The sequence below is a fragment of the Phragmites australis genome, chromosome 22 (assembly GCF_958298935.1).
Source record: "Phragmites australis chromosome 22, lpPhrAust1.1, whole genome shotgun sequence".
NCBI classification, from domain to species: Eukaryota; Viridiplantae; Streptophyta; class Magnoliopsida; order Poales; family Poaceae; genus Phragmites; species Phragmites australis.
The window spans coordinates 4,706,459-4,727,768 of NC_084942.1; the positions used below are offsets into that span (position 1 = coordinate 4,706,459).

General features: G+C 47.6%; 1 protein-coding gene and 2 pseudogenes across 1 annotated transcript; 2 read left to right on the forward strand and 1 right to left on the reverse strand.

Moving 5' to 3' along the window:
- Positions 1–6,706: 6,706 nt before the first annotated feature.
- On the reverse strand, positions 6,707–14,369 carry LOC133904467 (probable sodium/metabolite cotransporter BASS1, chloroplastic; annotated as a pseudogene).
- LOC133904310 (pentatricopeptide repeat-containing protein At1g05670, mitochondrial-like) lies at positions 14,344–17,102 on the forward strand (annotated as a pseudogene).
- Positions 17,103–17,624: 522 nt separating this feature from the next.
- LOC133905558 (wall-associated receptor kinase 3-like) lies at positions 17,625–20,869 on the forward strand. The gene is made up of 3 exons (XM_062347380.1): positions 17,625–18,712; positions 18,846–19,013; positions 19,675–20,869. Exons 1-3 carry the CDS (start codon positions 17,794–17,796, stop codon positions 20,772–20,774), a joined length of 2,187 nt encoding a protein of 728 aa, XP_062203364.1. The 5' UTR covers positions 17,625–17,793; the 3' UTR covers positions 20,775–20,869.
- Positions 20,870–21,310: the final 441 nt, after the last annotated feature.

A 21,310-nucleotide genomic window follows, 5' to 3' on the forward strand; every position in this document is an offset into this window, starting at 1 on the left:
CAGGATAAGGAGGACTAAGCCTTGATCCTCAGCCTTGATGTGAGAGCCTCCTCACATACAACACCCTGTACTAGGCTGTTTTTGCCTTAACTCTCGGGTTGGACGTTATGGTCATGTCCATGTACCTTGATTCATGAGTGTCATCCAAAAAAGTACCCTGCTTTTCTGAGATTGCGACCACACAATCACACTCACATAGGTGAGTTATCCTAGATGTCCTGTAGGACGACATCTAATACCATACGGTACTGAACTCATTAAGAGCTAACAGCTCATCCTCTCCTACAGAAGAGCAAAGCAGCAAATGGGATCAATTGCTCTTACATCCACACAGCTTGTTATCCTAGAGCCTAGTTCACGGGATCTCCGATCTCCTAGGATAGGTTACTGCCGGTGTGAACCTTATCAATGGGTAATAATCCCATTCCTTTTGACGCCGATTGAATGACTGTTCTAGCCATTCCTTTTGTGAAAGGATCAGCCAGATTCCTTTCAGACTGAATATAATCCACAGCGATTATACCCGTCTCTAGTGCATGCCTTAGCGACTTAAGTCGCCGTTTTATATGCTTCGAAGACTTCATATTGTCCTTCCTACTCTTTACCTTAACCAGAACGGTTTGATTATCGCAGTAGGTAAGAACAGCCGGAATTGGTTTATCCAATATCGGCAGGTCAGAAAGGAGTTCTCTAATCCATTCTGCCTCTACAGCTGCTGATTCTAGCGCTACTAGTTCAGCCTCCATCGTGGAGCGAGTAAGGATAGTCTGTTTAGATGACCTCCACGACACGGCTCCACCTGCTAGAGTGAAAACATATCCACTCGTAGCCTTCATATCATCCGAGTCACTGATCCAGTTGGAATCACTGAATCCCTCTAGGACTGCAGGATGGCCAGAGTAGTGAATCGCAAGGTTCTTTGTCCCCTTCAGATACTTGAGAATTCTCTCCAGTGCTATCCAATGATCATCTCCTGGGTTGGACGTATAACGACTCAACCTGCATACTGCATATGAGATGTCAGGTCTAGTTGCACTGGCCAAGTACATAAGAGAACCTATCACCTGCGAATACTTTAACTGGTCTTTCCCATGACCTACATTCTTCTTCAGCTTAGTATTTGGATCATAGGGCGTGGCTACAGGCTTACAGTCTATCAGCCCAAAACGTGTAAGCACCTTATCCACATAATGGGATTGACTGAGAGTTATCCCATTCTTGCCCTTTAGGAGCTTGATATTTAGAATTACATCAGCTTCTCCCAGGTCCTTCATATCGAAGTTCTGAGATAGAAAAGACTTAGTATGGTTAATCATTTCTATATCTGTCCCAAATAGCAATATGTCATCCACGTAAAGACACAGAATGACACCTCGACCCCCACCATAGCGATAATACACGCACTTATCGGCTTCATTGACACAGAAGCCGACCGAAGTCAGTGTAGTATCAAATTTTTCATGCCATTGCTTAGGGGCCTGTTTGAGACCATACAGGGATTTGATTAGCCTGCATACTTTACGCTCATGTCCTGTTACCACGAATCCATCTGGCTGCTGCATATAAATCTCCTCGTCCAGCTCTCCATTAAGGAAAGCAGTCTTGACATCCATCTGATGCACAAGGAGATTATGCGAAGCTGCCAGTGTTAAGAGCACGCGGATAGTAGGTAATCTGGCTACAGGAGAGTAAGTATCAAAGTAATCCTCTCCTTCCTTTTGCGTAAAACCCTTAGCCACTAATCGGGCCTTGTACTTTTCTATAGTACCATCGGGTCTCCGCTTTCTCTTGAAGATCCATTTGCAGCCAACCGGCTTGCATCCAACTGGGAGGTCTGCCAACTCCCAGGTTCCGTTAGAGATGATCGAATCCATCTCACTACGGACTGCTTCCTTCCAGTACTCCGCTTCTGGTGAAGCGTATGCCTCTGAAAGGTTTCGTGGTTCATCATCCACGACATAGGTGACAAAGTCATCTCCCAGTGATTTTTCCGTTCTTTGCCTCTTGCTCCTCCTAGGTTCCAAATCAGGAACTGTGTCATCAAAACTTTGAGGAACATGGTTATCAACTGAAAAATCATGGGAACTAATCTCCTTTGCTCGCATCGGAAAGATGTGTTCAAAGAATGTCACATCCCGAGACTCCATTATAGAGTTAACTGCAATGTCTGAGACCTCGGAATGGACCACCAGGAATCTATAGGCTGTGCTCTGGTATGCATACCCTAGGAAGACACAATCGACAGTCTTTGGACCTAATTTCCTTTTCTTCGGCAGGGGAATATGAACTTTAGCCAAACAACCCCATGTACGAAGATAGGACAGATTTGGTTTTCTCCCCTTCCATCATTCATAAGGGGTTACCTCGCGATTCCGAGGAGCGACCCTGTTCAGGACAAAGTTTACTGTGAGAATAGCCTCACCCCACCATGAGTTAGCCATACCAGAACTTTGTAATAAGGTGTTAACCAAATCACAAATTGTTCGGTTCTTTCTTTCGGCTACTCTATTGGCCTGAGGTGAGTATGGTGGTGTAAATTCATGGATTATGCCACTTTCTTCACAGAATTCGGAGAAATCCCTGGGAATATATTCCCCACCTCTGTCAGACCTCAGTCTTTTTATTGTCTTCCCCAGCTGGTTTTCTACCTCGGCCTTATAGATTTTGAAGTATTCTAATGCTTCATCCTTTGTTCTGAGCAAATAGATATAGCAGAACCTAGTAGCATCATCTATGAGAGTAAAGAAGTATCTCTTGCCACCTTTTGTTAATATTCTATTCATCTCGCACAGATCAGAATGGATCAACTCAAGCGGCGAGGTGCTTCTCCCCTCGACCGAGTTAAACGGTTTGCGGGGCTGCTTTGCTTGCACGCACACCTCGCACTTGTGGCTCTTATCATAGTTATATGAAGGAATAAGATCCATTTTGCTCAAACGCACAATTGCTTCATTATTAACATGACACAAGCGAGAATGCCAAATATCAATGTTCTTATTAGAATACGAAGAATAGAAAATGTTTGCAGAGCTATCAAGAATAGAAATGTGGAACATGCCTCCGCAATCATAGCCTTTCCCTACAAACGACCCACACCTGGTCATAACTACTTTATTCGACTCGAAGACTAACTTTATTCCTTGCCGGCACAGCATCGATCCACTGAGTAGATTGCGGGTCATGGCAGGTACAAACAGCACGTCCTTCAGGACAAGAGTCTTGCCAGAAGTCAACTTCAGGCTCACTTGTCCTACTCCGCGCACTGCTGCCGAGACCCCGTTCCCCATCAGTACAGATCCACCATCTGCGCCCTGAAGAGAAGTAAAACATGTCTGATCAGCACAAATATGCCTTGTAGCACCTGTATCAATCCACCAACTTGTTAGTGAATTTGCCATATAGGCCTCAGGTACATACCCACTAGTGGAGTTGCCTTTGCCAGTATCATTGGCCATTGCAACCGCCACATTCACTTGGGCTTTGGCTGCCTTCTGCTGCTCAAGTGTTGGCCCCTTGCCTTTACGATTGCGGCATCTGTTGGCTTTGTGATCCGACTCGCCGCAGACGTAGCAGACAATCTCGGGTTTTTTCTTCTTCTTCATTGCATTGACCTTCGGTCCCGAAAACCCAGGCTTGGTCTTTTCTTTCTTCACATTCTTGCTAGGATGGTTCTTGTGTTCGACAAGGTTTGCTTGAGCATACGCCTTCCCCCCACCATAGCCTGCCTTGGACTTCTCCTCGACATTTATCGCAGCAATGAGCTCATTAAGAGTCAATCGCTGCTTCAAATGCCGACGTGCAGTGACAAAGTCACGCCAAGAAGTAGGCAGCTTTGCTAGAATGGCATTAATCTGAAAGTTCTCCGGGAGGACACAGCCATACTGGCCTAAGTCCCGCACGATCAGTTGAAGCTCATGGATTTGTTCCATGACTGATCTGCCATCTCCCATACGAAAGTTCAGATAGCTTGCCACCATGAAGGACTCGTTGCCGTTGTCGCTTTCAGCATACTTGTCATTCAGCTCTGTCCACACCTTCCGTGCTTCCCCGAAGCTCACGTACACGTCGAAGAGCCTGTTCGACAGAACGGCCAAGAGACGTGCCAGGGCAGAAGCATTTGCCTTCTCCCAACGGGCCCTTAACGCGTCAAGACGCGTTCTTTCGACCTCGTCTAGCACGGCTTCCCCCTGGGGGGCGGGCGGCTCTTCGGTGAGGACCCAGAATAAACTGAGCTCCATCAACCACAGCCTCGTCCGGGCCTGCCAGCGCTCAAAGCCGGTCCCATCAAAGCTCTCAGGCTTAATCGCGTCCGAGGACGACGGTGGGAGTGCAGAAGAGCTAGAGCTAGCCATCTCAGAAGCAATACTAGGATTTCTGGATTGTTGTAATATTTGCGATAATATGAGCAATAATATTATTCCACATATACAGAGATAAAAGGAAAACAATCCATGACAAGTATACAGGACATTTGAAAAGAATAACTGACAAATAAGATTATCAGATTCCATAACCATGCATATCACCAAATCTGGACAATAGGTGCTTAGGACAGATAAAAGAGCTCTCAGAATTAACACAACAGTTGGCCCCAGGACATATACAATCCTGCTCCCTAACTGTTCTAAAGAGTGCATCATTGACTGGACAAAATTAACAGATAACAACTGGACTAGAACTTGAGCAGTATCTAAAGAAGATATATAATCTTTCTGGATTTAAATGCTATCACAAACTGAGTGAAGAGTATGTGCCTGTAAGAATGCACAACAGCTGAACCTGACAGGAGGCCAGAGAACTAATTTGGCAGCTGAGTCAGGAACCAAAAGAGACATTCAACCAGTACATACATCATCTATCACCTCAGGCTTCAAGAAATATACCAGCATCACAACCAGAACATACATTCGGTTGTCCAGAACAGAACAAGCCACTCTAGAAGTTTAGAGATCAGTGACCACCAAATAGAGACAGATTTCTTAGATAATGCACAAGACTAACTATTGTACTGAAAATCTGTCCAGCCTATGCATATGAATTCATCACCGAGCATATTAAACAAGCACCTCTAATGTCCAGATCTGCAGAGAATGAAAGGATATGCGAACTGGATATACTCACAGTGCAATGCACTCAAACGAGTGAATCAGGGAGGCAGGGCACGGCAGCAAAGCCGCTGACCCAGAAATCCTATTCGCCGGGGTCGCCGTCGACGAGGAAATCGAAGATACAGTGCCTCACCGCACCGCAACCGCGCGTACGGGCGAGCCTAAGCTTTCACAGCTCCAAGCACCACCAACACACAGAATCCCCACTCTATCTCCTCAAGAACCGAAGCACCCAGATTGGAGCTGAAGAACTTCTCCAACTCACGGATGACCACCAAACCGAAGAGGAAAAACAGTGGGAAAGCGAAAGGGGGGAGGTCTTCTTTCTACCCTTTGCAGGAAGAGGAAGCCGGCCTAGATATGGGACCTCTGCGCCCTCCATCTCAACGAACTCCGAAGAACTCGCTGAGGGTTGCGCAGCCGCCATTGTTCTCTCCGCCTGCGCCCTTCTTCTCTGCCCTAGCCGCTCCAGCGGGTTTTGTGGGAAACCGAATGGGCCGGGACACCACAGGTTCGCATGGGCCAGCGGTCCAGCAAAGAAAGAAGCCCAAGACAGCATTAAAATTCATATTTTCCTTCAACATTTAGAACCTACAGACTAAAGAAATCTGCAGTTCTCTGTGGATCATAAGGAGAGGATAGAGATCTGCATGCTCTCATGTTTCCCTAAACCTCACCAACCAACACATCTCCATGTGGGGTTGTTGCAAGCTTTGGTGATGATTACCATAATTGCATGGGTGCAATGGTACATGTCCTTGACTGATGCCATTGCACCCTGTCTCCTAGTTCATTGACAACAACAGCCAGATCAAAGCAATGGCCTAGGGTTCTGTTTGCAGGCACAACACCGTACCAGGTCACATGCAAAATGATCCCTCTGGTTGCAGAAGTCAGAAGTGGCCCATGTATATTGGTCCTGGACTGAAGTGGGTCATCCAACTCTAATGGGGCTCAGTCCAACAAAGAAGCTCTTTTTCTTTTTCTTTTGAGAACTAAAGAGGCTCATCTCGAGCTCTCAAAAAACCAAAAGAAATGTTGATGGGTGCATCGACCCTAGACTAACATTGCAGTTTATAAGGGACAATTTTGAAAAGAAATATTACATTGAAAGCCAAACTTCCTTCCCTTAAGCCAGTATTCAAGTGCCATATGTCAACAGAAACAGATAAATTGTTTCAGAAACCTGGTTAAGGTCAGATAAATCTTTCGTTTAGCTCAGACGAAGGCAATCGTAGTCCTACCCTCGAATGCTAATAGGAGATTTAGAATACGTCCCATTAGGAACAGTGTCAGTAATTTCATAAGACACTGCTCAAGTTATGAACATAGTGCGGGTTATTTCTCCCATTAAGTTGCAGATATTCTGCATAATACAGTTTCTAGACCTCAAACTTGGTGTGATTTTGTATGGCAGCATACCTTCTCAAGTTCTTTGAGTTATTGATTATAAGATTATTTCAAAGCTCAGAAAGACAATATTCCAGAGTTATCAGAGATCTCACAAAACACCCAGAAGGGAGCATATAGAATGATCAGAAGAACTGAAAGGTATACAGCCATGGTTTCAGCCCACCATTCAGAGGAGATTAAACACACTAAAGTAAGAGCAGATCGGGCATGTCAGTGGTTTCATTCTCTGAAACAGAAGGTGTGATAGATTGCCATACAAGATCCAGTGTGCTGCCCATTATGTTCATAATGACAGCTGAGAGTGCAGGTGGCAAGGCGACCAAGGGTGAGGAGAAATATGCAGATGCTAACACTATACCCCTAAAGATGAATTTTGCATTCCTACCTGCAATCTGGAAACGGCAATTGAACATATTTTAGAATTACCATATGCAAATTAATTCTGTTCATTGAAATTCTGAAAGAAAACAAGTAGCAAGCATTGTACCCAAAAAAAACACTGTTGAGACAAAAAAAATTATTGTCTAAGATATATTAACCTATGCTTCGAATTTTGTGAGGTCAATTCAATGTAATACTTTACAAGTATTACTGCCTTTAGTCACAAACTAGAAATATTAGCGCGCCGTTAGCACTCCATATGACCCGTGAGCAACAAAATATAATCTTTTTTATTTGAAGTACATGGTGCAAGAAAATTAAAGAAAGTTTAAGGTCCGTTGTGCAATATTATGGGCAGCTAGGTAATTTCAGAGAAAACATGGATGTGAATGCAAGAAATTAGGTCAGGGCATGTCTTGTAAAAATGCAGACATGAAATAGAATTTTCAAAACTATATGGGCTTATTCGCAAAGTTTTTAGCTAGGTAATTTTCAGATTTCGGTTCGAACAATTACTGGGCCGGCCTTGTTGCTTGTTGGGCTGTGGCCTTTTTTTCTATTATTTTTCGTTCCTACCCCCTTTTTTGCGTGGGCCAACCACATGGGCTGGCCCATCTCACTGGTCTCCCTTCAGCTCATGGCCTGATCCGGTCGAAATAAAAGGAGCAGGCGGCTAGGGTTTCCTAACCCTAGTCGACATTCGCCTCTCCATTCTCATCGGGCGTGGACAATGCATATTATTGGTATTAATGAGGTAACACATTTTAATCTGAAGACATGTGGGTCTGGAATGCGAATTTATATGAGGTAAACTCATAACATCATAAGTTAGACAGAAACCGAGGGCTAAAATTACATTTATGTGTTTGTGATGTAATTTTGAAAAACCCGCAAGCCTTTTTGTCAAATGGGCCGCAACCTGTAGGGCTGAAATAACCTGGCTGAGGCCCAGGAGATCTTTTGGCCTAGGTGACGCCAGCAAGCGTGTGCGTGGCCGCTGGACGGCACGCCGGGACGCATTCGACCGGCGTGCATAGGCACAGCGAGTTGCAGCTGTCTCACCCTCTAGCCGCTGGTGACGAGCGAGGGTGGCGGCGCCATCGATCGTGCTCGTGGCTGCTGGTCGGTGCATTGGGGCGTGGTCGGCCGGTGTGTAGAGGCGCAACGGGCCGTAGAAGCGACTGCCAGAGGAGACCGCATAGGCAACAATGGATATGGGGTAGGCACACGGTGGAGCGGCGGTCTTCCTGCTGCTCTCCCTTGCCATCGTTCACTCGCTCTTCAGCTCCTCTTGTGCGTGCCCGAGCACCGCAATACAGGCTCATGTCCTCCTTTGCCGCCGCAACGGTAGAGGAAGCAGCGCATACTCGGTGCGGAGTCGAGTAGCACAGAAACGGCGAGGTGTGTGCGCGGGATTGGGCTCTCGCCAAGGAGGAAGGAGATGGCACTACTACAGAAAAGCTTGTTACAAACAGTTTTAAACCCTTATTACAGACAGGTTTTTGAGCCGTCTATAAAAAAAGGGTTTATGGTATCAAGATACCACAGATGGGTAAAAATCCGTCTGTGACTCAGCTAGTCACAGATGATTTTCTTTCAAAACCGTCTGTGACTGGGCCTAGTCACAAACGAGTTGCCATCGATCTATCAGTGGAGGCAGCGGGCCGGGGCCTAAGCGATGGGGGCAGCGCGCGCGCGTGCGCACGCGAGCGAGCGAGAGAGAGAGAGAGAGAGAGAGAGAGAGAGAGAGAGAGAGAGAGAGAGAGAGAGAGAGAGAGAGAGGTGAAGTGGTGGGACTGCTGGTGCGAGAGAGAGGGAGGAGGGTGGGGCTAGCGGCGCGAGAGAGAGGGAGCACACAGTGGGGGCGGAGGCACGAGGGAGAGGGAGGGAGGTGATGGGGTGGTGCAAGAGAGGGAGAGGAGGCAGGTGGAGGCAGCAACGCGAGGGTCAGCTATATATATACAGGGTGTGAGGGTTTTCTTATTTGGGCCACCTTTGGAGCGTGGAACGGGCTCAACTATGCCACAAACTGGTTTTTATCAAAACCATCTGTGACCTCCTTACATATCACAGACACATTTTTGTAAAAACCCGTTTGTGACGTAACACATACAATTTTGCAAAAAAAAACCATCTGTAATAGTTCAGACGGGTGGAGATGAAACCCGTCTCCACCATGGCCATAGACGGTTTTCCCTATTAAACCATCTGTAACCGTGACCAGGCCACATACACATTACAATAAAAACCGTTTGTGATAGGGCCACAGACGCGTTACAATAAAAAACCATTTGGTATGTTGCAATTGAACACGTCACGATTCTACCACATACATTTCTTGTTAAAATCCGTATGTGACGTCTCTCTTAGTTATGTAATTTGCCGTCTGTAACAGGCATTTTTTAGTAGTGTGGGGCGTCAGCCGCGACTTGTGCAGTGGGACAGTGCACGGTGGAGGCGCGTGGGACCTTGCGACGGCCCCATGCAGAGGTGCTTGTGAAGCAAGGGGGTCTCGCCGTTCAATGGCAGGTCCCTAGATCGGATCGGGGAAGTCTGTCGTTTACTAGGGGTTAAGGTCATCTCCAACAGAAACTCTAAAAATCAACTCTCTATAATACTATTACAGCATCATCTAACACTATTACAGTATTCTCTATTTTTTTCATCTCTAACAGCCACCCTATTTTCTAACTTCCATTCCTCTCTTCCTCCCCTGGACCCACACGCATACTCAGGAACAGTGATACGGGAGCCCCCAACTCGACGGCAAATTTGCCACTCGAAGCCGGCTCCGGCTTCCCTGTAGCGAGCGGCAAATCTCAAATGTCGTCTCCGTTGGAGTGTTTTGCCGACGCTCTTACGTGGCAAACGTACGGCTGGAAAGGTAAGCGGCAAAAATGCTGTCTCCGTTGGAGACGACCTAAGGAGAAGGCGGCAGAGGTCTCGCCAGCCCGCTGCACATGATGTTTATGTAGCAATCCCTTCTTCACCGTCCCAGCTATGGCGTGGCTGTCCTGGCCGCAAACTGCCCGCACGCTTTGAGCCCTACGGTTGATGCATATGGTTAGCTGATAAACACGCTGAAACGTAATTGAAGTATGATCACTGAACTAAACGAATATGGCGATGTGCTTGCGATGGGGAAGGAACAGAGAAGCTACCAGGTGACTACAGGCACGACGTCCGGACAGCTATAGACAACGACCACCAGGAAGAGAAAAGAGGGAAGACACACTGCCAGTGGGCCTCAACTTGTCTGGCTTAGCAAAACAATGTCTCTGGTCTTCAGCAATTTAGATTATGTTTGTTTCAGCTTAGGATTATAATAAGCGGTTTATAGATGGTGAATTATAATAAGTTGGATTATGATAAATTGAAGTGAAATAAACTGTGAGCTGTTTGACAACCTAGATTATTGGAGTCTGAATTATTAGCAAATGTATGCAATACCCTTAAAAGAGGGTGGGGGATTCGAGTGCAGTGTGGGGGGAGTTACATTGATGGATAATTTTCTCTAAATTTGATAGGTAGTATAGTAAAAAGTTAAAATAAACTAAAATAAGCTTCAACTAATAATAATCTGGACAAATAAGCTAACTGTTTGTTTCAGCTCAGAATAAATAAGCCAACTTATTATAATCATTAGCGGAAACAAACAGCTTAGACAGTTTGCTTCAAAAATTATTCTTCCATCGCCATTTCAAAAATTAAAAAGATGATGTTCTACAGTTCCAAAAATAGTGCCAATTTTTGTGCTTATAGATCAATTACTAATGAATCCATTTTGATTTGATTCACCAAAAATGCTTTTTTAAATACAAAATAAATTCCCCAAAGTTAATTACTTTGAAAACATGTCTTCTGTCAGCAGGCAAGACAGGAGCAGCAACATACAACCAAGGTCACCTGCGCGCTTTTAGACACGTCATCTATACGCTGTAACCTCATCCCAGCCAGCCTGACGTGTGCGACGACATCGTCCATCCATCAGTCAACAAACCCCAGCGCCATTGTTAATCTGTAACCATATTCCCTATATTTTATTCTCTTTCTAAATTTTTTTCCCACTCTTATTTTTTTTATTTTCTCTTATCTCTAACAGCTTCCCTTCGAAGGAAATCATGAAGAAAAATAAAAGAGAATCCCGGAATAGAGTGAATAGGAGAGAGAATCCTTTCATAAAAGAAACCGTAAAAAAAAGCCATTGGAGCACTGAAGTGAACGAGAATATCTTCACGAAAGGAATGGGACTCACGAAGAAAAACCGTTAGAGATGGTCTCCCCTTGCTGCAGCACCTGCTGCTATATTGGGATCCTTTGACTTCACCAGTCCTTCAAATCGCTATGAACCGTTGGATCGTAGATGGATGTACCAGATTTTAGGCTACAGTGTACTGTAAACAATAAAATCGACACAATAAACTAATGGAACTGTTGTTCCTCTTTGACTCCACCGTGGTGAAGTCAGAGGATTTTGATCCCTGCTCTCTCTCTTGCTCTTATTTCCTTCCTGTCACCAGACGATAGCAAGTAGCAAAGCAGCTCCCCATCTCCACGAGTGCCATCCCCTAGATCTAGAGCAGAGGACCTGGCCGAGCTCCCTCACCGCTTCCCCGAGGTGCATCATCAACTAGAGCCCTACTTGCCTAGATCAAAGCCTCGACACACTCTGAAGAGCAAGATAATAGGTACCTCCTCATCACAGCTTTGCAAATCAAATCCTACAAACTCAATAGCTCAACTAAAGAACTAATATTCTATCCATTCTTATTATGCATCAATGGAGGTGGAGGGCGGCGGCCGAGGAGAGTCACCTCCCCACTGAGACCTTGATGAGGCCGAGGAGGAGCCTTCATGAGGAGCGAGCTAGATCCGTTGATCTAGGGTTCGGATTTCGGCGCTTATGTTATGTTGCGCTGGCCTTCGTGTCGTGTGCGTGTGCCGTACGTGTTCCTGTTGCGGCTAGTTGGAGAACGAGGAGGAAAAGAAGATGAAGGCGATGGCGGAAGGCAGCGCTCGACGGCGATGGGTCCTGCGAGCTGCGCTCGCGCGAAGATTCCAGAGCAGTACTTTTTTTACTGTGCCGTAACTTTGGAACAGAGCTTTTGCTATCGGACGATGGCTGTAAAAAAAATTGATGTGGCCTAGCTGGTTTTGCGGTAACACGACCGTGTTTTTTTTTACTGTGCCATAACTTTGGAATTGAGCTTTTTACCGTCTGTTTGCTATCGGATGATGGCTGTAAAAAAAACTGACGTGGTCTAGCTGGTTTTACGGAAAGCCGTCTACATGTATATTGTAAGGCTATCTCTAGTAGATATTTTAAAAATTTATAATATTATTACAGTATCTCTTAATACTATTGTAGTATCATTTATTTTTTTATCTCCAATAGCTATCCTATTTACTACTTTCTATTATTCTTCTTCTCTCTTCGAACCCATAGTCATACACTGTGAACAATAATACGGGAGCTCTATTCGATCGGCAAATTTGCCGTTCTTCCAGCGCTATAATGACACACCCTCATCATTGTAGCGCCAGAAACGGACTCTGTTGGAGGAGCGATGCGATCACCCGATCGGCAAATCCAATCAGCACAGTATTTTGTGGGTGGATATGGAAGCTGCTGGAGTTGGCCTAAGAGATTTCAGAGCAGTAGCTTTTTTTTTTACTATGCCATAACTTTGGAACAGAGCTTTTTACTGTCCGTTGCTATCGGACGATGACTGTAAAAGAAACTGACGTGGCCTATCTGGTTTTGCGGGAACGTGACCACGTTTAGATTGTAAGAGATAAGTGATGTTCTGAACAATGTATGGTCTCCAAAACATAACTTTTATCATGATTTTCGATATATATTTATAAATCAAGGTGAATTTATGTTATGAAAGTAATTTTTTTGAGATAAATCCACATATACGTTTAAATGTTCGACTGCATGTATGCCAAATTGCCACTTGTTTTTACAAGAGTAGAAGGGTACTTGAGTCATGGGAGAGGACCAATTTACACCATTTTATTAATTCCTAATCAGATATTTGTGAGTAGTAATACCTCCCAAGTAATGTAAAACACCTATTGTTATAAGTGTAACAATGTAAGTGTGCTGGAACAAGTTCTTGATTTGTCTATTTTAGTATTCTACCTAGGGTTTCAACAATGAATATAACTCTTCCTTTTTACTGGTCATATTGCATTGGGAAATGTGGTAAGCTATGGTAGGGATTTCCATACCTCAATTGATATTGCTCTCCTTTGTTTTTCTTTGAAACCACCTACAGCTGCCGCTCCCCTGCAAACCTGTTGTGACAGAGCCCTCTAAACAATTAGACATCTGGACAACAAGTTTTCATATATAACTTCTAGTTTGGACTAATTAATTGAAATATGAGGGTTAATCCCTTTTGATACAAAATTTCTGAACCATATTACACATAAAGAGTACAGTAAGCGTTCTAGTTTTCACCCGACAAAGAAACCAGCAAAATGCAGCAAGAATACAGAGAGCATGACAACCCCAATATCCCCAGAGGAAAAAGTTTCCATTCCCATAAGATGCATCAGCAAGTGTTGATCTTAGGCGTACAAAGTTCTCAGAGAAGACACTGTAACATAAAAGAGGGTAAAAACATATACAGTTTCTACTGTTACAAGCCCATATAACATCATAAATTTGAAGGACTCAAATCTGCACGCCAAAAGCGATGAAGCTAAGACTGCCAGAAGAGGGGCAAAAGGAGTCACAAATTTAACTACTGTTGGGAATGCACTTTGTATAGACGAATCTAACAAAATTGGAGCAACAACCACTTGAAGGGGAAAAGTCAGAAAAACTAACAAAATCGCAGACAATACATATCTTATTGCTTTTTTAAGTATGAGAGAGTCTCCTGAATTTTCGTTAACAGAGGTGTAAGGAACACTGCAGCAAGGGAGCTGCAGACAGTCATCACAACGGACAACGGAACATCACCTTTAGCAACCAAAGTCACCTGAACCACTATGCAAGAGGAGTAGGTCAGTGCGTATTGCGTAGGAGAGATAATCCAGGAAAAAGAATTGTTGATTGACCACGCGTGTCAAACGGTACATTTGGGGAGAAAAAGGATCATAAAGAAGCAAAACGGTACTACTAATCATTCTTGAAACAATTTTTTTTTTCAAATTTTCAAATGTTTGATAGCATCGGCCTATAAATAGGCTGACCATGTACAAGTGTACACTTCTGCACGCACTTATTAGTCCATGATGGACCATCAAAAGTTGGCTTCTCCAGAAGCTAACACAACTAGTCAACTACTATGTGCATCTCAATCCATATGTTGAACGAGCACATGCATCTGAATTCTTAATTGCATAACTATACATAATTGAATCTTCCAAGCTTTCAGCCACTTCAGTACACAACTGTAAAAGTGAATCTCTCATCTCTCATCATACTCCTCTACGCGCCGTGAAATGCATCGTCGTCCGCACCGTCCACACCCCGCAACGGATCGAACGTCGCGGATCTGCCTTCCACCCGCCCAACGCCCGTCTCCCGCTGCCGCCGCCAGGGTGGGCCTCACTCTCGAACCCGTAGCCGCCGAATGCTCCTCCGACACGTCGCCACCGCAGCGAAGCGCTCCTCCTCTTTAACCCACGCGCGAGACCTCCGGCACGAGCGCGTCGCCCGACATAGCCACGCCACCACCTCCTCCTCGTCCCCACGCCGCCGCGGACACCGCCGCGTGCCGCTGGCCTCCGCCGAGGAACTCACGGCCACCGCCGTGCCCCACCCGTTCCCGGACTTCCACCCGCCCGGCCCGTTCCCGGACTACCACCCGCCTCGCCCAGACTCGCCGAACGACAACGCCCTCGTGCGTCGCCTCGCCACCGCCGTGCTTGCCTCGCCGGACCCCGCCTCTCTCCCGCCCCTCCCCTTCCTCCTGCTCCTTCGCCCGATCCATGTCCTCCTCGCGCTCCCGCTCCTCGCCTCCCACCCCGCCACCCGCACCTCACCTGCCTCCTCCTCTTCCCCTCCCGCCCCCAGCAACACCCGCACCCTCACCTCCTCCAGTGCTTCCGCCCACCTCGCCGTCCGCGACGCCGGTGCTGCGCACACCATCCTCGTGCGCGCCATCCGCTTCTCGTCCCCTCACCGGCATTTCATCGAGCACATCATCTCCACCTACAGGGCCTTCTCCTCCGACCCCGTCTCTTTCGACCTCCTGCTCGAGTGCCTCCCCTCAGCGCCCCTCCTCCTCCGCCTGCGCCAGTATGGCATCACCCCCTCCCCGGAGGCCTGCAAAGCCGTGCTTTCCCGCCTCTCGCTTGATGAAGCCATTGAGTTGTTTCAAGAATGTTTGCTCCTACAATATACTCCTCAGAGAGCTGTGCAGTGTTGGCTGCATGAAGGATGCATGCCAACTATTCGCTGAAATGGCATCACAACCAGATGTTGTCATGTATGGGATTCTTGTCCATGGTTACTGTGCTCTTGGTGAGCTGGAGAACGCTGTGATGCTGTTGGATGAAATGGTGGCAAGAGGGGTGGAGCTGAATGCAACAGTGTATACAAGTGTTGTTGCATTTTTGTGTGAGAAACAGCGGGTTTCAGATGCTTTGATGGTGATGGAGGATATGGTCCAGCCTAAGGTGATATTGGATGAGGCGGTGTACACGACGGTCTTGAGCGGTTTTTACAGTAAAGGGGATTTGGCAGCTGCAAAAAGGTGGTTTGATGAGATTCAGAAAACAGGGTTGGCAACTGATGGGATGACATACACCACGCTGATTAATGGGCTTTGCCGGGCTGGCGAGTTGAAAGAGGCAGAGAGAGTTCTTCAGGAGGTGTTGGCCAAGCGGTTGGATGTTGATGAGGTCACATGTACAGTGCTCATTGATGGGTACTCCAAGAGAGGGAAGATGGCGGAGGCATTTCGGGTGCATAATGAAATGGTGCAGAGGGGAGTGACACCGAATGTGGTGACATACACGGCTTTGTCGAATGGACTATGCAAGCAAGGAGATGTTTAGGCCGCTAATGAGCTATTGCATGAGATGCGCAACAAGGGGCTTGAGCTCAATGCTCACACATACAACTCCCTGATCAATGGCCTATGCAAGGCTGACAACCTGGAGCAGGCCATGAGGACTATGGCAGACATGGATACAGTGGGTCTTAAACCAGATGTTTACACATATACAACTCTTATTGATGCATTCTGCAAGTCAGGGGAGCTTGGTAGGGCTCACAACCTCCTGCAGGAGATGTTAAATAAAGGAATTAAGCCTACTATTGTGACTTATAATGTTTTAATGAATGGTTTCTGCATGTCAGGTCGGGAAGAGGGAGGAAAGAAGCTGCTTGAATGGATGCTGGAGAAGAACATCCGTCTGAATGCTGCAACTTACAATTCTCTTATGAAGCAGTACTGCATTGACAATAATATGAAATCTACCTTTGAGATCTATAAGGGGATGCGTTCTCAGGAGGTGGCTGCGAATGAGAACACATACAATATATTGGTCAAGGGGTACTGTAAGGCAAGAAATATGAATGAAGCCCTATATTTCCACAATGACATGATAGAGAAGGGTTTCTGACTTACTGCAAAAGTATCTGGTGGAAACTAAACACAAATCTGGTGGATAGAACACTACATTGTTTATGAGTTGCAATTGACACTGCTAAGCCTGGCAAGCTCATTAAATCACTCATCGGGCGAGCTACTGAAGTAATTCATAAAAAAGAAGAAGGATCAAAAGTATAGCTCCCAACAACCTTTTTTGAGTATGTCGATATCATCTGACCACGTCTATCCTGGTACTGCTGGATTTGTTCATAGAACTATTGGCCAATGGCATTATATCCCTGTTTCATTACGACGGAGGGCCAAAAACATGTTTTATCTACAGATCATCCCACATTGCAAGGGGATTAAGATGAGCATAACTCAATATCAGCAAAGATTCTGGCCAGAAGAATCTGCATTATTGTCTATGTGAAGCCTCCAAACTGTACCGTTCATTTTGTTGAGGATGGGAGACATCATCCTTTCCATTTTGTCATGTATATCGCCGGTGCTAGGTGAGCTGTGCTGTGCTGTCGACAGGGTAAAATTTTTATACTGTCTTCTCTGTACACCTTCGACAATAATTATTTTTAAATAACTGTTTTTGAATAAATCAGGATGATATAGTAGTAAAGCTGATGGTAAATACTTAACGTGTCCCAGATTTTTTTAAAAAAAATGAACGTGTCTCTTAATGTCATTCCGGCGTGACGATGTTAAGTACTTTTGCGTACAATCATAATTAATGGCGTGTATTTACAAAGATATTGCGAAAGCTAGAATGACATCTCCTGAAAACGTACAGAGGGAGTAGTGACTGCCCATGATTTATCATAAGCTGAAGTATTTAGCTGAAGACTGACCTCGTCAAGGTCAAGCCGACTGCATTCGTCGGTTGGTACAACATATGTTGGCCTGGTCTATACGACGCCGTGTGATTGCCGGTGCTAACTGAAGCTGCCACTGCACTCGTACTTTATGCAAAGAGTAAATTTTATAAACCTATAATTTTATATCTTTGTAATGTAATACTATAATTTTTTTATATGGTCTCACTTGTTAGTCACATATTACTCATTTTTTCTGTTATGTTGAAAATATGTGACTAAAAAGTTGTAGTTTTAGTTTTATGATATAGATCTTAGAAGTTATAGTTTTATATTATAAATATACAAATAGTTGTAGGTCTGTAAAATTTACTTTGAAAAAAGACTGGACGATTGCGTGTCGATCTTCGATTTGATTCCATCCATGATCTCGCGTCTTTGACATCTTTCGTTGCCAATCGATCAATCCAGAGAGAGCGAGAGAGAAGGTGGAGGACTGTGAAAATGGAGGTGTATGCAGTGCTGAGGCTGCTGGTATGGCTGGCACTGTCAGTGGTGCCCCGTGCAGCGTCGCAGCAGCTGCCGCCGGGGTGCCAGCGGCAGTGCGGCAACGTGACCGTCCCCTTCCCGTTCGGCATCGGCGCGGGCTGCCACCGCGGCGCTGCTGAGGGGGGCTTCCGGCTCCAGTGCGACGACACCCGCCGCCCGCCGCGCCTCACCGTGGCCGGGTACGGTCACGAGGTCGCTGCCATCTCGCTGCCCGCGGCCGAGGCCACCGTGCTCCTCAACGCCAGCCGTGCGTGCTACGACCGCCCCGGCGACGTCGACGGCCGTATTGTTAGCCTTCGGGAGCAACCCATGGTGCTCAACGGCAGCGCCTTCCTCTTCTCGTCCATGAAGAGCAAGTTCGTGGCCATCGGCTGCCCCGGCCTCGCCTACTTCGTCGACGGCGGTGGGTACTACGTCACGGGGTGCATGTCCGTGTGCCGTCCCTCGGAGCGCGCGCTGCCAGGGTCATGCCGGGGCGACGACGGCTGCTGCCAGAGCAACATCCCCCTCGGACTCGACTCCTACAGCCCCTACCTTGGGAGCTTCGGCCGCCACCGCCGCGGCCGCCGCCATGGCGAGGAGGCGACGTTCCTGGACAACTCCACCGCCTGCTCCTACGCGTTCATGGTGGACGCGTGGTGGTTCTGGTTCGCCGGCTCCCACTTCAACCGGACCGGGGACTTCGCCGTGCCCGTCGTGCTGGACTGGGCCATCAGGGACGCCCCGAGCTGCGCCGCCGCGTGGGCAGACCCGGCCACGTACGCGTGCCGGAGCGCGCACAGCGTCTGCCTCGAGTCGAGCAACGGCCCTGGGTACGTCTGCAACTGCACCCAAGGGTACGAGGGCAACCCGTATGTCATGAACGGCTGCTCAGGTGTGCATGCATGATCCCCAGCTAGAACAAATTCTAATTCTGTCTCCCCCTCGATTCCTCAAATCATCTCATCTCGATTGTTCTTGGCTTCTTGCTGATTATTTTCTTCAAATTAATACGAATCCATCGGAAGATATCGATGAGTGCGAGCTCAGAGATGAGTTCCAGTGCTACGGCGTCTGCGTCAACACGCCGGGCAGCTTCATCTGCACATGCCCCAGGGGATCCAGCGGAAATGCCACTGTAGAACATGGCTGCCGCCCAGACAACAAGTTCACTTCGGCACTCAAGGCCGTAACAGGTACAATGATTGATTGTCCGGCACACCTACTACTGATTAATACCAAAGCCACAAGATACAGTTGAAGTGTATTTTCAATCTTTTAATTCTCTACGGTGGTTTAAGTTTTTAGTCCGAATTGCTATAATTTGCTAGCGTAATTTCTCACTCAAATCGCACGATTCTCTCACTCGACCATGTGAACGCGCCGGTGTTAGGAGCCGAGGTTGCCAGAGCTTCGGTGTCCGGTGGGCTTAGAAAAAGGGTTTGGGAGAGGGAGGTAGGTCAGATGGTGGTGGCGGGAGAGACGGTAGTGCGGCGAGGTGGCGGGAGACAACCGGTAGGTCAGATCAGAGTGAGGGCGTCTGAGCCAACGGGTTAGTGCGGGGATGGTGCCGGGGACGGTCGGAGTGACGGACCCGGCGGCAGGGATGGCTCTGGGGATGGTCGGAGAGGCGGGCGAGCGGGCGAGCGCAGATGGCGGGAGGCAGGGGCTGTTCGGAGGTTAAAGATGATATCGGATCATCCGATCGTAAGATCCAACAGCAGAAAATTCATGTAAGGGAAAATAATTTTTTACCCAGGTGAGCCATAGAAAAGCGTCTTTTGAGTGAAGTGAATAGAACACGGTATGTACTACTACTTATGCCGCTATATATTGATGCGTGCTGCTCGGTTTCAGGTGCAAGCGTAGGCGTGCTCCTGCTGCTGGTGTCCTGCTTCTCGGTGCACCTGGGGCTCCAAAAGAGGCGGATGCTCAGAGCGAAGCAGCGCTTCTTCGAGCAGAACGGTGGCCTCCTCCTGCAGCAGCAGCTGGGAACCCTGGCCAGCTCCGGCGTGGCGTTCAAGATCTTCTCTGAGGGGGAGATCAACAGGGCCACCGACGGCTTCGCGGAGGCTCGAGTCCTTGGCTGTGGAGGGCACGGCGTCGTCTACAAGGGCGTCCTCGCCGACGGCTCCGCCGTGGCCGTCAAGAAGTCCAGGGTGGTCGACGCGAAGCAGATCAGGGAGTTCGCGAGGGAGATGCTGATCCTCTCCCAGATCAACCACCGGAACGTGGTGAAGCTGCTCGGCTGCTGCCTCGAGGTCGAGGTCCCCATGCTGGTCTACGAGTACGTTCCCAACGGTAGCCTCCATGGGCACATCCACGGTGGCGGCGGCAGCGGCGATGGTGAGAGCAAGCTGTTGCTGCCGCCGGGCGCGCGCCTCCGCATCGCGGCCGAGTCCGCGGACGCGCTCGCGTACATGCACTCGTCGGCCTCGCCGCCGATCCTCCACCGCGACGTCAAGTCCGCCAACATCCTGCTCGACGGCGACCTCGCGGCCAAGGTGTCCGACTTCGGCGCGTCGAGGCTGGCGCCGGCGGACGAGGCGGCGGTGGCCACGCTTGTCCAGGGGACACTGGGGTACCTGGACCCAGAGTACCTGCTGACATGCCAGCTCACCAGCAAGAGCGACGTGTACAGCTTCGCGGTGGTTGTGCTGGAGCTGCTCACCGGGAGGAAGGCGTTCACCCCGGTGGAGGACGAGGAGGAGGAGGAGGACGGGAGCCTCGCGTTCTTCTTCATCACAGCGGTGCAGGCGGGACGGCACCGGGAGATCATGGACGAGCAGGTCAGGAAGGAGGTCGGAGTGGAGGCGCTCGACAAGGCCGCAGAATTGCTTATGCAGTGCCTGAGCATGGCTAGCGAGGACAGGCCGACCATGAAGGAGGTCGCCGACAAGCTCCAAAGGCTCAGAAGCCACGCGTGCAGCAGCAGTGCTGCGAATGCAGATTACTGATGTTTCCAGGTGCTCTACTTGTTAGAAAACCTACCAAACAACACAAGTTGTTGCAGGTGATCAGCTATATATATCCTATGTCCAGTGCTTTTGGCGACCATGGCGATCATCTTCAGAAGCATTAGGCTTAGCTCACCCATCCTTGTCTACTTTAGATTTCATGCATTAGTAGATCAGATAAGCTGCTCTTGTCAGATAAAGACGCATGTTTGATGCGTGCCAACAAGCCATAGTGCACCAGTTGCCTTATGGCAGTTCTACTCATGTGTCGTCCATTCTCCTTGAATTAATTCACTCAGATGTATGTGGCCATGCCAGTACATCACAGTTAATGGTTACAGCTATTAAGTTAGTTTTGTCGATGATTTCTCTAAATATACGCTTGGACGTATTTGATCAAACACAAGTCTGAAGTTTCAAGCATTTTTCGTCAGTTCCAACTTCAAGTAGAATGCCTCCTAAACCACAAGATTTTTACGGTCTAAACCGATTGGGACGGAGAATATCATAAACTAAACTATTTTTTTTTTTACTCA

What these genes read in the sequence shown, in the direction of transcription:
- LOC133905558 (XM_062347380.1), top strand. Translation starts at nt 17,794, where the DNA reads ATGGAGGTGTATGCAGTGCTGAGGCTGCTGGTATGGCTGGCACTGTCA. An exon ending in TGTCATGAACGGCTGCTCAG is followed by an intron (nt 18,713 to 18,845) that starts GTGTGCATGCAT and finishes ATCCATCGGAAG; the next exon opens with ATATCGATGAGTGCGAGCTC. An exon ending in GGCACTCAAGGCCGTAACAG is followed by an intron (nt 19,014 to 19,674) that starts GTACAATGATTG and finishes GCTCGGTTTCAG; the next exon opens with GTGCAAGCGTAGGCGTGCTC.